Source organism: Hevea brasiliensis, chromosome 5 (assembly GCF_030052815.1).
Source record: "Hevea brasiliensis isolate MT/VB/25A 57/8 chromosome 5, ASM3005281v1, whole genome shotgun sequence".
NCBI lineage: Eukaryota > Viridiplantae > Streptophyta > Magnoliopsida > Malpighiales > Euphorbiaceae > Hevea > Hevea brasiliensis.
Window position 1 is genome coordinate 107,635,384 of NC_079497.1, and position 24,552 is coordinate 107,659,935.

At 29.0% G+C, this 24,552-nt stretch overlaps 3 protein-coding genes and 1 non-coding gene across 4 annotated transcripts; 1 reads left to right on the forward strand and 3 right to left on the reverse strand.

The window, feature by feature from the left end:
• Window positions 1–667: 667 nt before the first annotated feature.
• LOC110649435 (fatty acyl-CoA reductase 2, chloroplastic) lies at window positions 668–3,847 on the reverse strand. The gene is made up of 9 exons (XM_058147322.1): window positions 3,234–3,847; window positions 2,811–2,914; window positions 2,496–2,695; window positions 2,307–2,407; window positions 1,945–2,155; window positions 1,621–1,782; window positions 1,458–1,539; window positions 982–1,379; window positions 668–901 (listed from the first exon to the last, which is right to left on the reverse strand). The coding sequence occupies exons 1-9, from the start codon at window positions 3,646–3,648 to the stop codon at window positions 736–738; spliced, it is 1,839 nt and encodes a 612-aa protein (XP_058003305.1). The 5' UTR covers window positions 3,649–3,847; the 3' UTR covers window positions 668–735.
• A 2,930-nt stretch (window positions 3,848–6,777) lies between these two features.
• TRNAG-UCC (transfer RNA glycine (anticodon UCC)) lies at window positions 6,778–6,849 on the forward strand. Its single transcript has one exon. It is a non-coding gene; the product is annotated as a tRNA-Gly (tRNA).
• A 3,339-nt stretch (window positions 6,850–10,188) lies between these two features.
• Window positions 10,189–17,866, reverse strand: LOC110649434 (histone-lysine N-methyltransferase ATXR4). The gene is made up of 7 exons (XM_021803998.2): window positions 17,423–17,866; window positions 16,298–16,353; window positions 13,564–13,690; window positions 13,086–13,155; window positions 12,808–12,987; window positions 12,335–12,406; window positions 10,189–10,712 (listed from the first exon to the last, which is right to left on the reverse strand). The coding sequence occupies exons 1-7, from the start codon at window positions 17,768–17,770 to the stop codon at window positions 10,594–10,596; spliced, it is 972 nt and encodes a 323-aa protein (XP_021659690.2). The 5' UTR covers window positions 17,771–17,866; the 3' UTR covers window positions 10,189–10,593.
• A 664-nt stretch (window positions 17,867–18,530) lies between these two features.
• Window positions 18,531–23,120, reverse strand: LOC110649433 (uncharacterized). Its single transcript, XM_021803997.2, has 3 exons — window positions 22,815–23,120; window positions 20,720–21,064; window positions 18,531–19,306 (listed from the first exon to the last, which is right to left on the reverse strand). Exons 1-3 carry the CDS (start codon window positions 23,025–23,027, stop codon window positions 18,776–18,778), a joined length of 1,089 nt encoding a protein of 362 aa, XP_021659689.2. The 5' UTR covers window positions 23,028–23,120; the 3' UTR covers window positions 18,531–18,775.
• Between the last annotated feature and the right edge of the window lie 1,432 nt (window positions 23,121–24,552).

The window sequence follows — 24,552 nt, forward strand, 5'->3', positions numbered from 1 at the left end:
TTTTGAATATTATAACTATTCACAAACAGGTATTTATTTGTCATTATAATTTTAATAATATATAAATAATTATATATATATTAATTTATAATATTTTCATATATTATATTATATTTTTATATATATAAAAAAAATATGAATATGGACAAAATGATCTTAACGAAGAATCAAAGAACAACCTTATTAGTTAATTTTTACAGATGATCTCAACGAGGATTACAATCTCTTGTATTGTAATTTTGTTTTCAATTTTACTTGATGAAGAGTTTTTTGTATCTCCTTTAGATGTAAAAAATCTTGTTCCAGCAATCAGCAGTATTTAGCATAAATGATTCAACACTCTTATCCTTTAAGCAAGAGAGGTCGAGGATTGAATTTTGGTGGATAGAGAAGATAACCATTGACAGCACTTTACCGAGGCCGACCCCGTGCATACAGGATTAATCCTAATTCATTGGTTGGGAACACCTATATATATATATATATATATATATATATATATATATATATATATATATATATATATATATATATATATAAACAAAACAAAAGGAAATCTTGCTCCAGCAGAGACTTGTGGCCATTCTTTTATGCAGAAAGTTTCAGGTTTCATTCAGAATTACATAACAAGAACATGGCAAAATCATTGGCAACAGAAACCAAGTCAGAGAGGCAAAACACTCTTATTACAATTAGTTGCAGGACTTAAACAAGTAATCATTTGATTGCTATTATTCAGCTACACATCCCTCTACCCTTCAAGACATGCCTCCTTAGACCAGGAATATGAACATTTTTTATATAATCTCTCCAATCTATACTCTCCACATCAAATCCAAATTTCTTCTTCTCAGCTTCAGACATGCTTTCAATCAATCTTCGAGTATTGCTGTTGTCAAACCTGCATTATGATTTTTAAGTTAACATAGATGAATCTATTCAAAGTAAGGAGTGAGAAAATAAATTTGTTTTTTCCCTTACCTTCCACCATAAAAAGTGTATGGTTCATATATATTAGCCAAATACTTAGCTTGCTCCACTGATTTTCTGCATATAAATTCATGTTTTAAAGACAGCTTCCTATCTGATGATGCCAATTCTGCTAACCCATTTCGTTGAATCACATCTTTCCAGAGATGATCAGAGAAATCTTCCATAGAACTGAAGAGCTTCATCGATGGAACGTGGATCGGCCTGCCGTTGGAGTCCATGTAAGGGGAGGAATTGTAATGTTCATAGAGCAGTTTAGCCAACTCTTCAAAAGCTAGTGGATTTACAACTGATGAAGCAATTTGGTAGACATTTATGCCTGATTTTTGAACCATTCCATGCCTGGCTATTGCTGCTAAGGTTGCATTGACTACCATATCTGCTGGGACCTTCAACAAAGCAGCAGCTTATCTTCTTGAAAAAAAAAGAAAAAAGAAAAAAAATACTAGAGAATCTAAGATACTTACGACATCAAGAACCCCATTTGGGTCCACCAGAAATCCTGTAAGCTGCCCTTTTCCATAGTACAAAATTATTGGATCCATCATCCTGAGACAGATAATAAAGGGATGTTTAGGGATCACAATTCACAAGTAATCTGCAAGGGGTAAGTATATAAGAGATAAATACCTGTTTCCTTCCATCCATCCTGGAAATGGCTCTCTGCAAGTGCTTTCAATGACACTAGGCCTAATTATCACCACTGGAATGTCTCCTCTCAAGCTATCAATCATCATTTCCCCCATTGCTTTTGTGAACACATATGTGTCTTGCCACCCAAATTTTCTTGCCCTGTTCAGGAGTCAACTATCATCCCTTTTAGGTTACTATTTATTCAGTTGAACTTACCATGATCAATAAAATTATTTTGATAGGGATTCTACAAGAAATTTCACCAAATTCTGAACACTACAAAATGGAAATAGTGAACAAGATAAGGAGAAGCCTAATTACCTTTCTAAACCCAACTCTTTCATCATTTGAGCCACTTCATTTTCTTGGAAAGCTTCTTTGGAGTTCAAAGCCAATTTCATTTCATTTTCAACATGCAAGGTTGGTAGAAATCTTGGTGTAGTTTCGGAGACGAAACTTTCCTCGGCTATGCAATCTCCAATACAGAATGGCTTTTCCATAATTCTTCCTTGTCTTTGTCCATTAACATAAGCTGCAATAAAAGAACAGAAACTTAACTGTTGTATAAATTGGAACTCTAATTTCTACCTCTCTAATTCACTTGCCATCAATTTCAAAGGAAAAATTGAGGACAGTGTCCCCTTTTCAATCAGAATCTAATTCTTCTGTATTTGAGTTGTTACCAGTTGATACTTGCAGGAAGAGCTTGAGCTTTTGGCACTTCTTTGCAAAGCTCATAAGGTGGCAAGGTCCCCTAGTATTGATGTCAATAGCAACATCATATCTGCAATTTCAGAATGGTCACAATTATATACGCATAGCAAAAAATTACTCAAAATCACTTATTCTGATATTCTAAAGATTGCCATAACCTTTCATCAAAAGTTGTATTAGCTGCAGAATTAACGATCACATCAATTTCACTGGCAATCAAGTTGGCTAAATCTTCTTCCAACCCAAGATTAGATTCACAAACGTTTCCCACCACTGGCACTAATTTGCTCAACATGAAAGCTTGGTAGGATTTTCCATAGGCTTGCTGGAGACACTTGAATAGCTCTGCATTTATTATCTAAGTATGGCCATAAATTAAAATTTGATTACAACACCAATGAAATGAAACTACTAATTAACATTTAAAGGTTAAGTCTTTTTTTTTTGTTTAAGTTAGAAAATAAAGAACATACTTCACTTTTTAATCTCGCCATTGCAGCTTCCATGTTTTTAGCCTTGATCAAAACATATATCTTTCCCACATCAGGCACAGTCCGTAAAATCTTCTCTATAAGAACTGCATAGTTTTCATCAAAGAAAGATAAATACAGCCAAAACTGTTGGAAAGAAACCCATGTTTATGTGTACATTAACCTTAAATAGGAAATGAAAACCTTGTATTCTGAACTCAATCATTGAATTTCAAGTGCCTCAAGACTGAAGAAAATGAAAAGGTACTGATTGCCTAATTCTCATAAGGCAGAGACTAGGAATTGAAAAATGAGGAAAGGGAATCAGAGAACATACCTATTTCCCTTCCCTTATATTCCCAATGCATAAAAATGGTTTAATGCAAGGAAATTCTTGATGGCACTCATCCAAAAGCAAACACATACCTTTTGCCAGGAACCCAGTTGCACCTGTGATAAAGAAGCCCTTTCCTGCAAGAAATTTGACAATGCCAATGCCATCTTGAACCTCCACTAGAGAAGAGCTAGTTGGTCCACCATAAGAATCAAAATCCTTAATAGCAATTTCAGGTTGGGCCTTGTTCCCATTTGGAGACAAAACCAAGCTTCCTGCTGCATCCATTACAGCTGCACTATGATCCTCACCAACTAAAGTTGATGATCTTTCTGTCAAAACTGAGGAAAATCCAATAGACCTTATTGCCTTTCCACCACCTTGGCAATATACAACAGTGCTAGAACTGATCTTCTTCTTCCTCAAGAAGCACCATTCACATTTACCAGACATTTTAGCAGGTTTATTAGTTGCAAGTGTGGGAGAATTGAGGAACAAAGACCCCATTACTACAAGAAACGAGAAAATTTGAGATGGACAAAGAAAATTGCCAAACTAAATTCTCTTTTGCAGTTAAAAAAATGGTTGGCTTGAAACCTTAGCTAATAACTATCTAAAACAAGTTACAAAAGTAAGGAAATAAAAGCTAGTAAACTAACTGAGCTCTATAAGATATATATAAGACATTGGGTTTTGGTTTGGTAAGGGGAAAGAGAAAAGGGTTAGGTATATTTATATATATATATTTGAAAGCAATGGGTTTTTTATAGGAGAGAAATTCTACAAGAACTCTCTTTTTGCCACCCCCCTCACATTTTTACACCAAGGGCTAAGATGCAGGGGAGTTCTCTTTAGATCTTTCATTTGATTACTAATTCTTGTTTTGAGAACCTACTTGTGCACGCTCTCATTTTCAAAAGAAAATCAAGTGAAAAAAAGAGGGTGTTTTTGAGGTTGGTAACCATGCATGGACTAGGCTCATCAAGTTTTACAAGAGATCTATTTAATATTACCGTTGAGACTGTTGTTGAAAAAATTAATTTTTAAATATATTAGTTAAAAAATATTAAAAAATAATTTAAAATTAAATTTAATAAATTTTAGTCATAAAAATATTAAAATAATAAAATAATTTTTTTAAATTATTTTTTTAACAGCTTATAAAATGATGCTTTTATTCAGAAAAATAATTTTGATCTTCTAAACTCAATATCAAACAGACATTAACATAAAAATACACTTTTTCCCCCAATTCCTAATAGTATATTTAGACCGGAGTATATGATGTTTTTGTAAAAGTATCGTAAGATCTCTACGGCATTAATTTAGGCTCTGTTTGGTAAATTAATTATTTTAATAATTATTAATTGTTTTAATAGTTATCGCTTATTTTATTTATTATTAGCTATTCGATGCAATTTAATTGTTGAATTCTTTTAAAAAAAATTGAAAAAAAAGTCATCAATTCGATTTAATGGTTGGAAGGGATTGAATTTAGCTTTCAAATTAAATCATGATTCTAGCTCATTACGAACAGTAATGGAGTCTAGAAATATAAGGAAAATTAAAAATAATAATAATAATATAAATTACAATTATAAATAAATTTATATAAATATTTTTTTTTAGAAAAAAAAATATATTCCCCTCGAAGGTAAATGTTACCCCTTAATTTTTCTCTCCCTCCCATGTTTAGCAACTATAATTACATATATCAACCAGTCATTAAAAAAAAAATATATATATATATATATATATATATATATATATATATATATATATATATATACAAGCAATTATTTAGACAATATTGAGCAGTAAAAGAAATGCATAGTTTTCAGACCTGCACGATTCAAAAATTAGTGAAATGGTTTAAAAGGTTTAAAATTTAACTAGAATCAAATCGAATCACAATATAAAATTTTGTATAATAATATTATTAATTTAATATAAATTAACATATTCAATATAAATATTCATAAATCATGTTCTATATTATATTTAATTGAAAAAATAAATATAACATAACTGTTCATATAATCTATATTTAAAATAAAACACCATAATATAATAACTGCTTAAAAATTAAAGAACAAAAAAATTGAGCACTTGAACTGCATTTTTTGGTTTCTTGAAAGTAAGAATTACAAAAAAAAAATTTTGATTAAATTAGATTCACCAAAACCGTTAAATCTGTAACCGATGGAATGGGTCGAGAGGTAGCCAGTCGGTACGCCAATTTTTTCTAGTTTTAATAATATGCGGGTTTTAAAAGTGAATCGAATCATTTAGTAAAACGATTTGCAATTTTTATAATTCGATGATTTGGGTTAAACTAAATTTCAAAACCATGTTTATACGTAAAAAAATATGTCATAATTTAATTAAATTAAATGTTAAAAAGTCTATAGGCTAATTAATCTATGATTAAATGATTGAAGTGATAGAACTTTTGATTGAAAGGGAGGAAGGGAGCCATTCCAAGAATATTTAAACCATACCAGAGCAAAATTTTTTGAAATTAGGGTGCCATGGCTTCCTCAAGCTTTTTTATTTTTTTTTGCCAAAAGATAAACGCTCATTTATAAGTGGGTTTAGATATAGTCCGTGGCTTAAGGAGACAAACCAATACAAGCAAACCTAAATCACAACAATGAAAAGTAAAACATCTAGGGGTCCAAAATTAAAAGGGCCCAAGCCCACAGACTCAAACCCTAAGCTAGCAGAGCGAGAGGCAGCAGAGCCAGCGGCGTCGCCCCCGTCACGGATCCCTTCTGGAAGAGGAAGACTTCAGGCTTTTGAAAGTGCAGTGATCCACAAATCTCCAAAAGCCATAGCTCACCCATTAGGTTCAATCTTTCAAACACAGTAAAGAGCCTCAAGAACCGGATTTTTTTTTTTTTTTTTCAGAAGCCTCAAGAACGTTGTATTATCCCAAAATCAATAACTTTGAATGTCACCTTAGAAAATAATGTTGGTAGGGATGACCAATAGTCTGATCATACCATAACATCTCAACGATTCTGATTTCGGTCCGATTTTAATTAAATGCAAGAACTGAAATTTTTTTTTTTTTCAAAAAAGTTTGGGCTCAAAACTAGACATATTGGTTTCAGTCAAGTTGGTACTGTTTCAATGATGGTTTTGGTCAATCCAAAGACCATGGCCAAATCTAATTTTTAATTAGTATATGGAGAAATAAGAGCAGGAGGTGTAGAAGAGCAACAACCTGAGATGAGGACTATGCTTAAGAAATGTACTCTGCCTCTTGAGCTAAGGAGTTAAATGTGCATAGTTATTACACCAAGTCGCCAAACAAGAAACGGCGAAGGGATCACAAACAATGCGGTAATAACAGAGAATGAAAGGAGAAAGGGTGGTGGCTCAACTCTAGTAAATCGAAGATGGAAGGAGAGTCAACAAGACACAGAGCAAGGAAGCTGCTGGGTTTTGAGGGATAGGGAAAGCACAAAGGTAAAGGGCTGTCCATGGTTTTCAGGCCCTGAATTGACAACAACCATACCATATAAAATAAAATTAAACTAGAAAACACCTTTGCAATTTGTTGTTGTAGCACTGATGTTCTCTTCTCAACAGAAGATTGATTATTTTAAAACAAAACATAGAACGTCGTCAGCGTTTGTAGTCCAACGGTTAGGATAATTGCCTTCCAAGCAATAGACCCGGGTTCGACTCCCGGCAAACGCAAATTTTTTTACCGTTTTCCTTTTCATGCAGGCGTTTCAAAGTTGACCTTTTGGCCTGGTGTATATTACAACTAGATTTAACTTTCATATGATGTTTGTGTTATGCATAAATTTAATAAAAATTAATTTTTTATATTTAATTTAAATTTTTGCATTATATTAAAATTATATTTAATGTTTTTTTTTAATTTATAATACATAATTATAATACTTTCATTTAATACTTTATTTCAAATATTTATATATATAATTTTATTTTTTAATAAAATTATATTTTTATCACTTTTATAAAAAAAAAATATACATAAATTTTAAATAAATGGTCATTTAATGCAATTTCTTATTTTATTTTTAAAATTATAAATTTAACATAATTGTTTCTAAGGAAAAAAAAATGTAGAATAGTCTGTATGAAATCATAATTTATATATATAAATATATAAAAGTAAGCCCCACAAAAGTGTAGCTATTATACAGTTTTTTTTCCTACTGATTTTAATAATTGCTTATGTGTAGGGGAGAGCAGTTTTCGGTTTAAATCGAAAAATCGAATCGAATCGATTCAATTCGGTTCAATCAGTTTGATTTTAAAATTTAATTAGTTTGGTTTGGTTATTTTCATAAAAAATAAAAAAAAAATTGAATCGAACCGAAATTATTAATATATATAGGAAATCAAAGAAAATCGAATCAAATCGAATCGAACCGAATCAAAATCAAAGAAAACCGAACCGAACCTTAAGATTTTTGAGTTTTGATTTCTTTTTTTTTGTTTTTATGTTTTATTATTTAGATTTAATGTTAAAAATATGAAATTTTATAAATTTCAGTTTGATCGATTTAAAATCGAACCGAACCGATATTTATCATTCGATTCAGTTTGATTTTCTCTTATTAATCGGTTTGGTTCGGTTTTTAAAATTTTTTATTTTCGATTTTCGATTTTATCAGTTCGGTTCGGTTCGAAACCGAACCGACCGTTTACACACCCCTACTTATGTGTTAGTATAACTAATTTATGTGAAATTAATGGGTTTAATCAAGATTTATTAGTATGTTTATTATAAAAGTAGTTATAAAGATTTATTAACATGCGCCCGTGGTATTCATGTTCATTTAGCCTGCGATTTATGTGGTCTTCCATAAGATTTCATGCGCTTGCTTACTTCCTGTCCAGCCTCTCTATCATGTGTTGGAACATGCTAGGCTTGAGAGACCTCCTTTCCTTGCTTACTGTCGAGGACTGTCTCACTCATGTGCTTCTCAATCTGGACCCTCGATTGAGCTCTCAGGTCTCTGCTGTTATTTGGTTTCTGTGGAACAATCGTAATTCATTTCTTTGGAAGGCTCAAAGATCAGATGCTCCGGCTATTCATGATTGGACTTATGCTCAGAGTCTTAAAGTTTTACCTCAAGCTCCACTTCCTGGTCTATTGATGCCCCCTGCAGTGGTTCAGACTCATCACTGGTATCCTCCACCATTGGGTTCACTTAAATGCAATATTGATTCATCCATATTTGCTTTGGAACATAGTTGTGGCTTTGGGGCTGTTATTCGAAGCAGTCAGGCTCTTTTTCATATAGCTGTGTCAGGTCATTACCCAGGCTTGCGCTCTTCACGTAAGGCTGAGGCTTGTGGGTTGCGTAAGTTACTTCTCTGGCCCTCTTCTCAACAGTATCACTCTGTTTTAATAGAAATTGATTCTCTGCAAGTGTTTAATGATGTTTCCCATGAAGCTGACTTGTGCACTGAATATGGGAGAGTTGTTAATGATTGTGTCTCCCTGCCCAAGCAAAATCCTCAGTTTTCATTGCATTGGATTCGAAGGTAGGCCAATAGTACAGCTCACTGCTTGTCTCGTTCTGCACTTCAACATGGCTGCTTAGTTTTATGGCATAATGTCCCATACTTCCTCATTGATGTCTTGAACTCTGATGGCTCAGTTGAATAAAGTTTCCTTATTGTTGTCTTCTTTTATATATATATATATATATATATATATATATATATATATATGATTAAATAAATGTTAGTTGAATTAATTAATTTAATTTATAATTAAATGCATTATTATATCATTTAAGAAAATTATAGTAAATGTTCAGTATTCTAGAAACTCATAAAAATTCAATTATGGGATGTGAATCCATCTTATTGTGAGAGAAAGAGCATTTGTTTCTAGAATACTTAATAAAATTTCATTTATTTATTTGTTACTATTTTAAAATGATTTATGTATGTACTTATTTGTAAATGTGCTTATATTTAAATTTATTTATTGTGGTATTTTATTTTATTTAAACTTTATTATATTTATTTGTGAGAAAAAATTTAAATTTTCTGAAAAAATTAATTAGAGTTCACTTGATTGATTTTATTTTACCTTTAATATTAACCTATTATGAGAAAGAAAGAGGTTTATTTATAACTGTGTAATCCATTAATTATTATTTAATTTATTAAGTCTTTATTAAATAAAAAATAAAATTTTTTAGACACACAAATAAATATGTAATTCTGTTATTTAAAATCCTAAATAGATTTAAAATTTTAAAAATTTTTACAGTTGAATCTTAAATTATTATTATCGATCAGTTTGGTTAACCTTTTATTTTCCAAGTTTTCTAAGTTCGAATTAATCGATTTTTTCAGTTTGGTTTTTTCCACCCCATGACTTATCTACAACTCTAGGTCTAAATCTAGGCCTCACGTGCCTTGAAATTTAGGCAGAAGAGCACAGTTTTTGGAGTCTCGAACCGAATAACCAAGAATTATATTAAATTAATTTATTTTAATATTTTAATTTAATTTTAATTCTTCATTAAGAAAAAATTATACCCATGTAAAATTAAAAATTGAATATATATATATATATATATATATATATTTATATTTTTTAAATATAATATATATTTACAATATAATTATATATTTATATATGTATATATAATTATGAACTAAATATAACATAATATTATATTTTTTTTTACTTTTCTTAATAATTTTATTGAATTACCTTATAATTATTAATTATAAGTGTATTATTAAATATAACATATACATACTTAATTCATAATTATAGTTGCATCTCATAGTTAAAGACTACATAATAAATAACTAAAATATATATTATAAAATATATTATATATTAATTACTCAAACTTAGATACTAATTCAAGTGTGACTTTTCATTAAAATAATTGCATAAAATTATTTTGAGAATCGAATCAAACCGAAACTGTACCAAATTTAATCTAAACCAAAAAATAAAAAATTATACTGAATCAAAATTAAAATAATAAAAAATTGAATTGGAACAATACCCAAATTTCAATTAGATTTCAGTTTTTAAGCAAACCTCTAACCATAACTGGAGCCACGATTCCCTAATTGTTGTAGGAGTACTTCTTCCTTTTCCATTATTATTATTATTATTTACCTTTTTTACACAAATGCTAGTCTTAAACCATTTCCATACATCACATCCACAACCATATATAGAGACACAATAATTCTAAGCTAAATACAAAAATTACAATATAAATCCTAAACTAAATAAAAAAAATCAACTACTAATGAAAAGACAATATAAATTTTTCATTCTAATCCTATTTGAACATTACATTACAGGGTGAGAGGGAGACAGTAGAACTGTGGAACCAAACAAGCAGATGCTGCTTGAAATTGTTCGCTTTTCCTTTTCTGAGAATAAATGAAGGAATACAACAAACATAATCAAAACAATTAATCTCCCGACTTACACCGAAGGCAATTGCACTCAAAACCAAACCCTTGAAGCAAGATAGTTTGCCGAGCATCATGATCCATACTAGCATCTATATAGCAGATCCGGAGCTCTTCATCTGTATATCCAATGGAAGTTTTCATTAATGGATGTTGATGTTGATTTTCACAGAACCAGGTTTGCCAAATGTCACAAAATTATTGTAGTAATTGTGCTTAGTTTTTTCCCATGGTTACCGCACATATCAATAGTTTTCAGCATAGGCCTCTCTCTCTTTCTAGCAGACCAAATGAATGACAGGTACGTTACTCAAATTGTAAATCATAATACAAATGGCACATTCAGTAAGATTAGATCCTAACTTCAGTTATTGGACTTCTGTGTGCTCATCAGTCTATATTTATATGCCTGCGACCACCAGCTGATGGAAATACAGGTTGCAGCAATTTAACAATCATATATGACATCAACGGCAAAAAAAAAAAGCCAGTAATTCTGCAGACTGAGTGGCATGCTTACCCAGCATCTACAGATAATCCAAGAAACCACCTCAAGTACACAAAAATTGTCTCTAAATTTTGTTGAAAATGCTATACAGATGCCAACTTTCCTAGGTTTTAGCTTGGGTCTTACTCTCTCATTCATACCTACCTAATCTTTTAGCCCGAAGTACCATGTAAAGAGGAAGCAACTTTCATTTTATATTTGATTTAAAAATAAATTTTAAAAGTTAAATTTTAAATGGAACCCACAGTTTCATGATTGAATACATATTGTGAGAGATAACAAGGGGAAAAGAGAGAGATAGAAGGCTATTTATGGTTGGGCCTATTAAAGAGAGAGTAGAGAGATAACAGAGAGAGGAGAGAGTTGGAAGAGAAAGAACAGAAACTCTGGATTTAAGATGGCCCATTAGTTTTCTCTGAGCAGTCAAATTGAGATATAGTGGCACAGATGCCATGTCAGATTTCAAAACACAGCTTTGCTGGAATCTAGCACCAGTAACTTAGTTAGTTCATAAAGTTTAATGATTTTTATTTGATAAATTGAAGTCAAGCGTCCATATGGAGAACTGGTGACAAGTCTAATAACCAAAGGTGAGTTAAGCCTAGTTATCACTGTTCTAAGCAATTTTCTGATGGCTTTTCTTATGACCATTTTCCAATAAGCAAGCAGAATACTGACTCCCTAAAATGTTTTGGAAAGTACAAACAATTCAGCAGTTGAAGCTTGATTTTTATTAGTTTTCTGGTGCAACATTAACTGAGAGGAGCAAAATGATTTCTTGATGTGCCAGAGGAGAAAATTTCATCTAGATACATCCTATTGTCACACATAATAGCATAGAGCATATTGTTGTGGTGCCACCAACAGCCTTCATAGCTCATTTTCCATGTCCTGAACAAATGGACTCTTAGCAGACAAGCACCTTATAATTGGAAACAATTGCCAAGATGTATAGCATTACAAAAAGCCTTGTGATAGATAGCTAGTTAAGTTTTGTGATACTTTATATATCTGTGCATGTGAGTATGCATGTCAACAAAAATTGTCATGTCAAATTTCTGTATGAAAAGCCTCTTGTGAACATGCGATGCAAAAGTGGCACTAAGGAATTACTCTAACAACTGTCCTACGATGTTACTCCCTAATAGCAAAGAAAAAAAGACTTGCATATGGAAGAAAAAAGGACAACAAACAAAGAGAAAATCTGAAAATCCAGCATTTCAAGAGACAAACCCGCTTCAATATCTCGAAGGGCCTTCAATCTTGCATCTGCATTCTCTATCCATATAATGTGTGTATTAGGATCTGCAGTAAATAATTAGCCAAGTCAGTTTATCTGACCTGGGCATGACTTGTAACAGAGATGCCAGGAGTGAATGCAAAACACTATTTGCCTATCCCTTGTTAGTATTAAGGTGGACAAAATACTATTACCTTTTTTGCATTCTTGTTTAATTTCAAAATTATTTCCCAATAAATGATCTCACTTAGTTGTTCAAGATCCAAGAAAGGAATAATCATAACTGAACAAAACACCACATGCAGACTTGAAGGATACAAATCAACAATGAATTGTTATATATCCATTGTAATCTCCACTTATCCCATAAATTTATAAAAAGTGGCTAGCTCTGCATTAAAATCATACACGAACATGATATTCTGTCAAGAAAAAGAAGACTCTGTTTGAGAGGGGAAAAACCTACCACAGTCGTGATTGTAAAAGGATGGAAGCATATAAACAGCATTTCCAACAGCAACTTCAGCCTCTATACAGGCAGCAGCTGATGACAAAAGATCTTCATGTAATCCTACAGCCAATTCAATACGAAATGCATTGATACGAATGCGTGCCAGCATATTAATGTACCATTGCTTGGTTAAGACTTATATAGTCAAAGACAACTCCTCTCTCAAAACTTCCAAGTTAACAGCTAATTAAATTAAAAACATATAATGTAAATCAATGTCATATGAAGGATACATGCTATCAGTTCATCTGCAATATTTGCCTTAACAAAGCCACTCCTCAGCAAACCAAAGCCTTCTTCCATCTGTAAAATGACACTAAACAAAAGTATATAATTGCAATGGTCATTTTTAACACACATCCTATTCCATGACAAAACTCATATCAAGACCCCTATTTTCATAAGAGTGGCTTGACAACAGTGACAAAAAGGGGGAAAGAAATGGGTAAAGTACTGCTAATAGTAACATGCAAGGCATACAAAATGTGCCAATAGAAAGTTTAGACCTACACATCCTCTCTCTTGTATCGCATTGAACTGTTTCCGTACATTGAACCTACAACCTTGGTATTAAAGAAATCTAATCAAGCATAAACAAAGGGCATGTTGGGTGACAAAGAAAAGGAAGGTAGAAAGGACATGGCAATTGTTACTCCTGATAAAAGTTTGTTTCCAACATCACTTTAACAAAGACTTATGTAAGGTTCTCGCCTCTAAAATCATATCACGAGATAAACTAGCTGGTAGAAGTATGTCAAGACTTTCAGCAGATGCAGCTCCAGATATAACCATACAAGCCAACCGTTTTACCAGAAGTGGATACTTTAGACCTTGGGTCCTGCACAATGACAGAAGTGACAGTGAGATATACACAAGGACTATTGTACAGGTCACACATAATAAAAGATAATGCTCAGTGCACATCACATTTTCCATATTATACAAAGAACAAATACAGTAATAAATGGAAGAGCTGGAGACTTTGATCTGGAAACTTTATATATATATATATATATATATATATATATATATATATATATATATAAAGTAGGGAGGTATTCTCAAGAGAATGCCACATGGCACTTTTCTTAAAGAGTTTGCCACGTGTCACCTTCCATTAATAACTCTCTTTTATACACTTTTACACTAATTATTATTTAATTATTTTTTATTGTTTTTAATTATCATTATTATTTACAATCCTATTTTAAAATTTATTATTTAAATTATTATTTTATTTAAAATTTGATTTTTAAAAATTAATACCTTTTTGTGATTAAATGTAACATTTAAAAATTATTTATATTATTATTTTATAAATTCAATTATGCAAAACATTATTTACCATATGCCACCCTCCATAATAGTAATAATAATAATTTAAAATAAACAATAATTTAAAATACAACAACAATAACAATAATAACAACAATAATAATAAGTCACTAATGGCCATTAATTTGTGATCTCATAATCAATTATCATATAATTTAAGCAACCTTAAATTATTTCATATCTTTAATAAATATTTTTATTATATTGTTATATTTTCTATTATTTTTATTATGAAATCTTTGTTAAAAAATTTGAGAGATGAAAAGTATAGTCTACATAAAAGATTATAAAAATAAAATATAGAGATTTGACTTAAATAATTACTATGTATTATTTTTTATATTAATAATTTAATATTCTTTTTATTTCACTTTCCTAAGATTAATTAATACTTATTGTTATTATCATTATAGCCAACTTATGGCCATTGAATTAAAACGACCAAGTAAATGGGAAACATTTACTGTTATAAAAATTGAATTTAAATGCTTTTGTTACTGTTTTTCAAATAAATAATATTTAATTATAAAATTAAAATTTTATTTAAATGGCTTCCATTTGTTTATCATATATAGTATTTCATATGAGACATTTGATACATATCAACCACTCTCCTCTCATCAATTATTTTCATTTCACCTAAGTATTCTTAAAATCTTTTTTAGATTTACTCTATTTTTTTATTATTTCTTTCCAAAGTCATTAGTTATCATTCTCAAAATTTATTTATTTAAAGATATTTAATTAATATTTATTTAATTACTAATTTTTTTTATAAATTTCTTATTTAATATTTCTTAAACTTTTTAATATTTATTTCATTATAATTATATATCGAATGCAATTATAACTAATGTTTCGATTATCTATATTTTATTATCATTAGTTTTCAACAGAATTATTTTCAAATTTTAATTAAAAATCTAAATTTTTATGTATAAATTATCTTTCAACTAAATTTTTATATAGAAGTAAAATTTCAAAAATAGATTGCAAACATGATTATATCGAAAATTTAGATACAAGTAAAGATGATTAAAAAAAATAAAGTCACAATATCAAAATTATGAGATCTGTCTTTTGAAAAATAGTATGAATTTTTAACATTTATTATATTAATAGAAAATGATGACATTTTAAAATTTTATTTTTTATGAAATTTATTTATCTTATATCATAAATTTATGTACAACGATAACCATTTTTATGAAAATTTATTTTATAAAAAAATATATCATATTAATTAAAAAAATTTACACTTTATAAAATTAAAAGATATAGCATTTTTAAAAAATAATATAATAAAATATTATTTTTAATTAATAATAATGTTATGTATTTTCATTATTATTAAAATTAAATAATTCAATTCATTATTAATAATTTAATATATATTTTTATTATATTAATAACAAAAAATATTATATTTATATATTTTTTAAATAACATTATTTTCTCATTAATCTAATATATTTTTTATAATCTAGAAAAAAATAAATATCGATTTACATAAATTATAAGATAAAATAAAAAAATTTCATGAAATTTAAATTAATTTTTGAATAAAGTAATTTTATTACATTTTAAACAAAGTAATCATGGAAACTACTACATATATATATATATATATATATATATATATATATATATATATATATAAGTATTTTAATTAATTACACCATAAATTAATTAAAAATTTATTATTATAATAGATAAAAATTTATTCAAATTAAATTAAATTAAATAAGAGAAAATTTTAGTTGAAAATTAATTTAATAGTAATAATTTATCTTTTTATAATGTAATTAAAAATTAAATTAAAAAATAAAAATTATAAATTATCCATGCATAGTGTTGGACATTATGCTAGTTTAATATAAACCTAACCTTGTAGTAAAGAATTAAAACAGATTAGATATATTGACTTAAGTTGTTTTACTCGATGTAGTTTATAGTAGATGACATATGGATGTAGTACAGAAGAGAAAGACTCTAGAAATCACAAATATATTAGATTTAAACAATGGTAGGATCAGAAATCAAAAAGATAACAGTACATCATCAACATACAAGCAAATGAAAGTAAAAAGGCTTTCAGAAACTTTCATACCGGCAATAGTCATCAAAAGCTTGCCAATCTTCTTTTGTCTCTACATCATAAAACACCTAAAAGGTAAGGAAAATTAGACTTAAAATTTCAGAAAATGTAAAAAAGAAAAAGATAATCCCATCAAACATCAGAGTTGTTCAGATTCCAATTGACTTCCCTATTGAAACTTTATATTAAATGCACTATGCAGATTATAAAACTCTCCATATTGACAAGTGCGAAGCATTGGGCATATTAAGAAAAGATACAGTGGAAGCATGAAACACAATCATCCTAAGCTACTATGCCTAATCATCTTCCATACACAATGCTCCTTTTTCTTGTCTATTGCTTTTGCACAAAAAATATTATCTTATGCAATCTAGTCCATGTTCTCCTGCTAATATATTATTCCACAAAAATTAACATGTAACTCTTATCGTATTTAACAAATGCATTCATCAAAGTGAGGTAATTCCTAAGAAGCAAAACGATTGGCCTACACTACATAGGGCCAATTATGCCTACCCATAAACATTTACTAGAATCGATTTGATTTTATCAACATTTCAGCATGTGTGCCCGGAAAAGGACTAGCGCATCATACTCAAAACTCAAAATTTTCATATTTCAGTGAAGCCCTTAGCTGGCATTAGCAGATAAATGACCAGCCAGCAATCTTGTCATGCACCCTCCAACCATCCACTTTCATAATCAAGCCATTAATGACAGTGCAATCAAGGGCAAATTTCCAAATAATTAAAACTTTGACTTGGTTACCACTAGGTAGCAAGAACCAATCAAACATCAAGACCACTACGATTCACATGCGTTTCCAAAGTATTGAAGTTAACTTTAGAAAAACAACAAGAGAAAAGCCCATCGCCGTCTACTTTGGTTATCAAACATCCAGTCCAACCAAAAACTATACTAAAGCAAGCCCAACGGAAGTAATATATACTTATACAGCAGAAAAGTTTATAAACAAATACTGCATTATTCATTGCTAACCAAAGTCAAGCTACTTCTCATGATGAGCAAAACATCTAACTTGGTTTCAAAAGCAAAACATCGAACAGGTGGCTGGTGTTTAGACCATCAAGAAAATGCAAATTACTGGCTTCTAACAAAAAAAACTCATTATACCTTGGCATTCACTTCGCATTCTGAACTGCAAAATGCAACGCTATGGCTTTTAAAATCCGTTAAATTCAGCTTCTTGAGGCAAAAATAACAGACAGTATTAATACCAGACAGAGAAGGGTGAGCCACAATCGGTTTGGCAGTGTGTATGAGGTCTCCGGCACCGATTCTTCGGGTAGCGAACACGCCTCGACCCGCCGACTCAGTAAGTCCGACACGGATCGGAGGAGGTCTGGGTTTCTCATTGGCTGCTTCGGAGGAGAAGGCGGAGAATGCCAGAAGTTGCTTCTTTTGGGATTGCGGGTTTTTGAAGCTCGAAAGCCAACGGCTATAACGGAACAACGGTGACATCTCAGTTCAGTGTTTTACAAACGAGAATCCTTCTCGGCCTCAAATGTTAGGAAACAATTCTCACTTGCTAGCTGCTTCTACCTCTTCTTTACCGAATGCTCCTTTAGTCCTTGAATTCCGTCTAATTTTTTAAAAACTATTATAAAATATATTTTAAAAACTTATTTTATTTTAAATTTCATTATGTATTATTTATTTTATAATAATATAATTAATTTTTATCATTTTAAATAAATATTTTTTAAATAATTCTTCAATTTTATTATTATAAAATTATATTATAATTTTAGTTTAAAAAATATTATTTTTTATTTGCATAATAGTTGAAAAACATAACTTTTGTTTTAAAGAAAAATAGTAAAAGTTAATTTAAAATTATTTTTAAATATTAATTAAATTTTGAAAAGGAAAAATATTTTCTATTCTTTATCTAAAAAATTTACATGAGACTATTTTTTCAGTTTTTTTAAAAAAATTTTAAATAATTCTCTATTTTTTCTCATCCATTCTCTTATAAAATATTATACAGTAAAATCGATGTATATACAATAGTTTTATATTAATTTTACCAAATAGAAATCCCCTTCCTACTTCTGCATTTGAAATTTTTATTCAGTGTAACCATTGTACGTACAATAATTTAATTAATAGTTACAATGAAATCGTTATACATACATTGATTTCATTGTATAATTTTTCTTGCATTTGGCACTCATTCTTCACCCCAACCTTAGGAACTCCATGTGGTAAGCAGTAGAAGTAGTACTAACTAAGCAAGCCAAAAATATTGATTACCATAACCCATTTTTGATACATTTAGTCTTCTTGAAGGAAACAAAATGAAACAACTTAAAAGAGAGTATATATGTTAGATGCACATTGACTCTTGTCTCTTGTCTATGTACATACAGTTTAAGAAGAAGGACAATAATCCTCTAACTATTGTGCTGATAGAAGTGTACCAACATTTATATGTATATAAAGTATTTAAAAGATTCAATATGATCATCTATGCAATGGTGATCTCCAATCAATCTTCTCCTCCTCAGGATAATCTTTTTGTACTTCTTTAGGAGGAATGAAGCAATCCATAGATAACCCTTCAACATTAAAAGCTATATCATCAATGCTCCAAGTCTCCTCCATCCTTGTAATGGAAAGGCCTGCTTTTAAGTTGTCTCCAAATCTTGTGATCATTACACTAGACTGACCACCGTGTGCGATCATCACTCCGTCTACCATCCGGTAGTCTTCGACTTTCGTTGCAATGGTGGTTTCCCAGTATGTAGGGTAGGATCCTGGTGATTGAATTCTGGTCAAGTATGAGTCTTCTAGATAAACCAGCAGTCCACTTCTCTGGCTGAAGTAACCAAACACTACATGCTTGATCATTTCTGCTGTGCTATCACTTCTATCTGCTAAGTCTGCTAGATCAGCAGACAATTTCAGTACAAAACAATCAATTCCTGAGACGCATTTCTCTCCCATGTACTGTGCTGGAGAGAACACTGCTGATATTGCCATTGGATCTAATCCCTGCATGATTTTTTTTTTTTTTTCAATTTCAGTATCAAATAGTTCTAGAAATTAACAACATTAGGTAAATGATGCATTTCACTTTTTCAATACCCACATTTTGCTTTAAAATGAAGGAAATGAAACTATATGAAAGGGACACTTCTTTGTTTTCATCATGATTTCTTCTCTCCTTTTCCTTGTTTTTGCTTTCAGGAAAAGAAGCGGAAAAAGCAAGTTCTGAGATTGGGAAAGATCATAGAATACTTCTGATGCACATAAAAATATATTTCTCTTTTGATTCCTCTACCCATAACTTTAAAATTTAAAACTAATTTTTTATTAAAATTAAAAAGATTGAATATAATTATAAAAAATTTTTAAAAAATAATTTATTCCATTAATTTAAATTAAATATAAAGTGTCTACTTACTACAATTATTATATTTTCAAAAGTAGTTATAGCATCTCCAAGAAGCTTCAAAAATAAAAATGATAAACTTAACCTTTGTTTGCAATTTCTTTTCTGACAGAAATATGACTAAATTGATTCCATATTTGAAAAAAGCACAAGGGAAGCTAAGCAAGATCCGGCATCTTGGGGGTGGTTGAATCTGGTTCTCAGCAGATAACAGTAGGTAAGCACAGTTAACGGAGACCAATTAGACTAGGCGAGTTCTTTCCGCCTTTCTTCTAATCTCCACACAAGGGAAAATACATGCATGGACACCAGCTAATTATTTTGTACAACCTAAGAATAAATTATGCTGACATATATTTATGGTCAACTGTAGTGCACATATGTCAATAATGGGAAAACGTCTAAAGAAATCCTAATATAAATAAGTTTAAAATTAAGTTTTGAATCAAATAAATTTTTATACTTTATAATAAAATTAAATAAGTTTATATTTAATAAAATATTATTTTTTATTTTAAATATTAATAATTATTTATTAATTTTTATTAAAATAAAATTTTATAAAAAAATTAAAAAACATAGTCAACAAAAATTATTTAATATTAAAATTATTATTTTAATATTTTATTAATCAAAGAATTAAAAAAATAATATTTATTATTAAAAAATAATATTTTATCAGATATGAACTTATTTAATCTTAATCAGAAAATATATAAATTTATTTGATCCAAAATTTAATTTTGAACTTATTTAACTTTTGATAATTTTTTACTCAATTAATAATCTATCTCATCAAATAAATATATTTAATCTAACAGTTAATAAATTATATACAAGCTATCGCATGACATCATTTTCATTAAAAAAAAAATATATATATAATTTCGAATTTATTTTATTGGTGAAATCTATAGAGTACTATTGATTTATAAAAATTAAAAAAAAAAATAATAATGAGAAAAAAAAAATCCCAATAGCTAAATGAATGTATTATCTTCAACATTACTTGCCTGAAGAGTCCGGCGAAGAGGACGTAGGCAACCTTTAGCCGCGTGAGCGCCAAGCCACGGAGTATGGCGCCAAGCCACATTACCATCACTACCGGCTACAACCTTATGGCCACTAACAACTAGCTCAATTAGCCACTTATTAGGGAACATTTGCCACATTACAAAACACCCCTTTTGTGCATCACCAGTGGCTCCGGCTGCCAAACCGGGTGAGCCGCCTAGCTCATCCACCATAGCCATTGCCACTTTTCCGGTGGCAAATATGTTCTTGACCCTCCCTTCTAATTTCCGGCAACCGGTTGCCGCAGTGAAGTGTTGTATAATGTACTGGGCCGAGGAGCATACCTATTAAACATAAATTAATTAATTGTTATGTAGGTGAGACATTAATTAGATTAATAAGTTAGCCAAGTTTAATGAATGCCTACCAATATTGACATAAAAAGAGTTGGCTTCTCTTCAGTAAATTAAACTTAATTATTAACTACTCTTGCAATATTTTTTTTTTCCCCTTTGTGGTAAATTAAAAGGAAATGCATCATCACACCATTTTGTTTTGATCTTCATCATTATAACTTTAATCAAGGAATTAATATTACATTCTATATTTGAATTAATCATAATTCTAAAGGGATTTTCTCATTTAAACTCGATTAATCATAGACTTAAAATAAAATAAAAAATATATAATGAAGCTCACCTATTAAATACTTAAATATAATATGTTTGTTTAATAAGTTTAGGCAAAAATTTATCCCTTTAAAGAAACCTTTTAATAAAAAAAATTAGAGACCTACATAGAGGGTGACTACCATCTAATTTGAAATTAAATTAAGGTTGATTAAAATTAAACTAAAATGAATTGATTTAATTTTAAATTAAAATTAAAATTGCAAAAATTAATGAAATTTTATTAAAACTTAATTAAAATTAAAACTAAAATCAAAATTAAAAAGAAATCCATTCGTTGGATTTCAATTTCCTTAAATCTAGAATTAAAATTATCAATTTCAAGTCAATAGTGGCCATAACTATCGGATAAATTTTAATAATCGTCCTTGAACTTATATAATTATAATACTATGATTCTTTAACTTTAAAATATAACATAAAATTTTCTAAATTTTTAAATTTTATACAGTAAAATTTCTTTAATTTTCAATTAAAGATTTTTTCAGTTAAAAACTGATACGAATAGCTCCCACATGACGCTTAGTCAATATTTATCTATACTCTCTCTTATGCAATGCAAAGAGTGTAAAATTATTCTCTTTACGCATTAAAAATTATTCTGCATATAGAGAGAAAAATGATTCAAAGAGAAAAGAGATACTGACATGTTGAAACTGTCTAGATCAATTTCTACCTAAAAAAATAAATAATTGAAGGTTAAAAAAATTTTATTATATAAATTTTAAAAGTTTTTATGTTATAATCATATAGTTGTCAAAATTTATTCCCCATGTAGGTTGTTAACGGTGATGGAAAAAGTTAATAACTTGAGTGGAAAAAAATTAATTATTGTAATTATAGTCTAAAATTAATATATATTATTTTTTTTCTTTTAAATTAAACTGATAATATATTTGATAATTGGACCCACACATTGTAGTACCTCAGAGCCTTTTTTTGGATTCTTTTATGGTGGGATGGGATTGGGCATGGTCTAGTGGGGGCTTTGAGGAGACCAGAGACTAGAAAGAAAGGAGGAAGAGACTAGAAAGAAAGGAGGAAAAGTAAATATACATTTATTGATTAATTATTTCTCTTTTATTAGTTACTTTTTTTAAAAAAATTAAAATTTTAATTGTATTATTAATTTGAGTTAAAATTTTTAATTTTGTAACTCAAATTTATGTATATATATATAAATAATTTTAATATTTTTAAATTAAATGCTAATATTTAAGTTTATTAAAGGGAAAAAAAAAAAAGGCAACGAGTAAGAACTAAACAGCAAATCTTGAAAACAATAAATGCAGGATTTTCATTTAGGGAAAAACAAGAAGAAAACATCAAAAGAAAAGGAGTAAAGACTTCATACACAGAAATGGCGAAAAAGAATGAAGAGGACGAAATGTATATATATGCATACCTCTTTGATGGGTAGTTTGGGATGAACGGAGACAGGAAAGAGAGGGCAACCAAGAACACTTAAGAGGATCTTTAGGTCAGATTTTTTGTTGAAGACAAGAGGGAAATGAGACTTGAGCCAGTTCTTCCATGACTGACCTTTCTTTGAGCAGTTGTTGCTCTTGTCTTCTTCTTCGTTTATGGGTTCTTCTGACAATGGTGCAAGCCTACTCATTTCTTTGGTTTCTTTCTTTCTCTTTCTCTTTCTCTTTCTTTTGTCCAGAGAGAGAGAGAAAGAGAAAAGTGGGTATGGAAGCAGAAGAAAAATGGAAGAGTGGGAAGTGTACTTAAAGGTAGTCTTCTGTTTGGGTTGTCAACCTTTTGTACACGCTTTTTTGGTGCGTGGAGTTCAGTTTTCTTTCCTTTCTTTTCATTTTCCTTTTTTTCTTTTCCTTTCTTTTGTCGTTTGATCGGTTGAGGGTAAGCTTTTAATAATATATTTATTTTTCTTGGAGGATGGAAGTCCAGGACGGAAAGGAAATGTCTTTTCCTTTCCAACCTATGAGATATTTTAATTAATGTTTTTTAATTTCTTTACCATAGAGCTTTCCAAGTAGATTAGAAATAAATATTGTTTTATTTATTTATAATTTTAACTTTTACGAAAAGGAAAAAATATATATATGTTAATTGAACAATCAATCCATTTTTCGATGTAAATTATAATGGTATTTTAAAAAAAAATAAATTAAATTAAATGAGTGATTACAATCTAAATTTCCTTATTTTTATATTATATATAAAATACATATTTAATTATTAAAATGTTAATTTTTTAAATATTTGATGAATAATTTAAAAATATTTTAAAATATTGACATTATTTTACCTGATTTAAATTTTAAATATGTCTTCATAACTCAAATTATGACTTGATTTAAAATTTTTTTATTACAATTTAATTAAAATAAAAAATAAAATTTGCGATGATGTTATTTTATAAAATATAAAATTATTTAATTTTATCAAAAATTTATTTAACCCAAAATTTAATTTTAAACTTATTTCACTAGTCATTATATATACATATGCATTTCTGATGTAATGTGATATATATTGGTTATCTATATCAATCTAACCTTAATCATCAATCAAGTGATAATCATACTTAATCTTTCTAATTTTTATATTTATTTTTTATTTAAACACATAATATTTTCTTATTTAAATTAAGAGTAATATGCAAATAAAACCTTTCAATAAAAATAATTTCAAAATTCAAACCCCTCACTTGTAAGTAAAATTGGTTTGAAAATGAACTCTCCACCGCTTATCTAACCACTTGTTAGTTTGTTTAGTTTGAATCTTTAATTAATGTTGTGAGTGATTCCATAAGTGGGGAGAGAGCAGGCTTTGCTAGCTAGCTCATGAATTGTTGCTCTCTCTACAAGACCCAGATTTGGGTTCATCTTATTGGAACATATAGGGAAATCATGACTAATTAATAAGATTCATTCATAAACTACTAGAAAATAATTTTTGATTAATTTAAAATCATATAATTATAATCAAAGTCAACAAAAAAAAAATCCAATTCGACTGTTCTTAATCATCATAAGATGAGAATAGTGTCCTATAATCATAATGATGAAGATGCATAGATGGGATAATTAGAGGTTGGGGATAATGATTAACTAAATTTTATTTTTCTTTTAGAATAGATTATTATTATAGTTAACTAAATTATATATTACAATTTT

Coding starts and splice junctions, on each gene's coding strand:
- LOC110649434 (XM_021803998.2), bottom strand. CDS start 17,770: ATGTCACCGTTGTTCCGTTATAGCCGTTGGCTTTCGAGCTTCAAAAAC. Junction 13,156..13,563: donor CTCGTGATATGATTTTAGAG/GCGAGAACCTTA, acceptor GTCATTTTACAG/ATGGAAGAAGGCTTTGGTTT. Junction 12,988..13,085: donor TGCAGATGAACTGATAGCAT/GTATCCTTCATA, acceptor TGACTATATAAG/TCTTAACCAAGCAATGGTAC.
- LOC110649433 (XM_021803997.2), bottom strand. CDS start 23,027: ATGAGTAGGCTTGCACCATTGTCAGAAGAACCCATAAACGAAGAAGAA. Junction 21,065..22,814: donor CCAAACTACCCATCAAAGAG/GTATGCATATAT, acceptor TATGTTTAATAG/GTATGCTCCTCGGCCCAGTA. Junction 19,307..20,719: donor CTCTTCGCCGGACTCTTCAG/GCAAGTAATGTT, acceptor AAAATCATGCAG/GGATTAGATCCAATGGCAAT.
- LOC110649435 (XM_058147322.1), bottom strand. CDS start 3,648: ATGGGGTCTTTGTTCCTCAATTCTCCCACACTTGCAACTAATAAACCT. Junction 2,156..2,306: donor CTTCCTGCAAGTATCAACTG/GTAACAACTCAA, acceptor CTTTTATTGCAG/CTTATGTTAATGGACAAAGA. Junction 1,540..1,620: donor GGATGGATGGAAGGAAACAG/GTATTTATCTCT, acceptor TATCTGTCTCAG/GATGATGGATCCAATAATTT.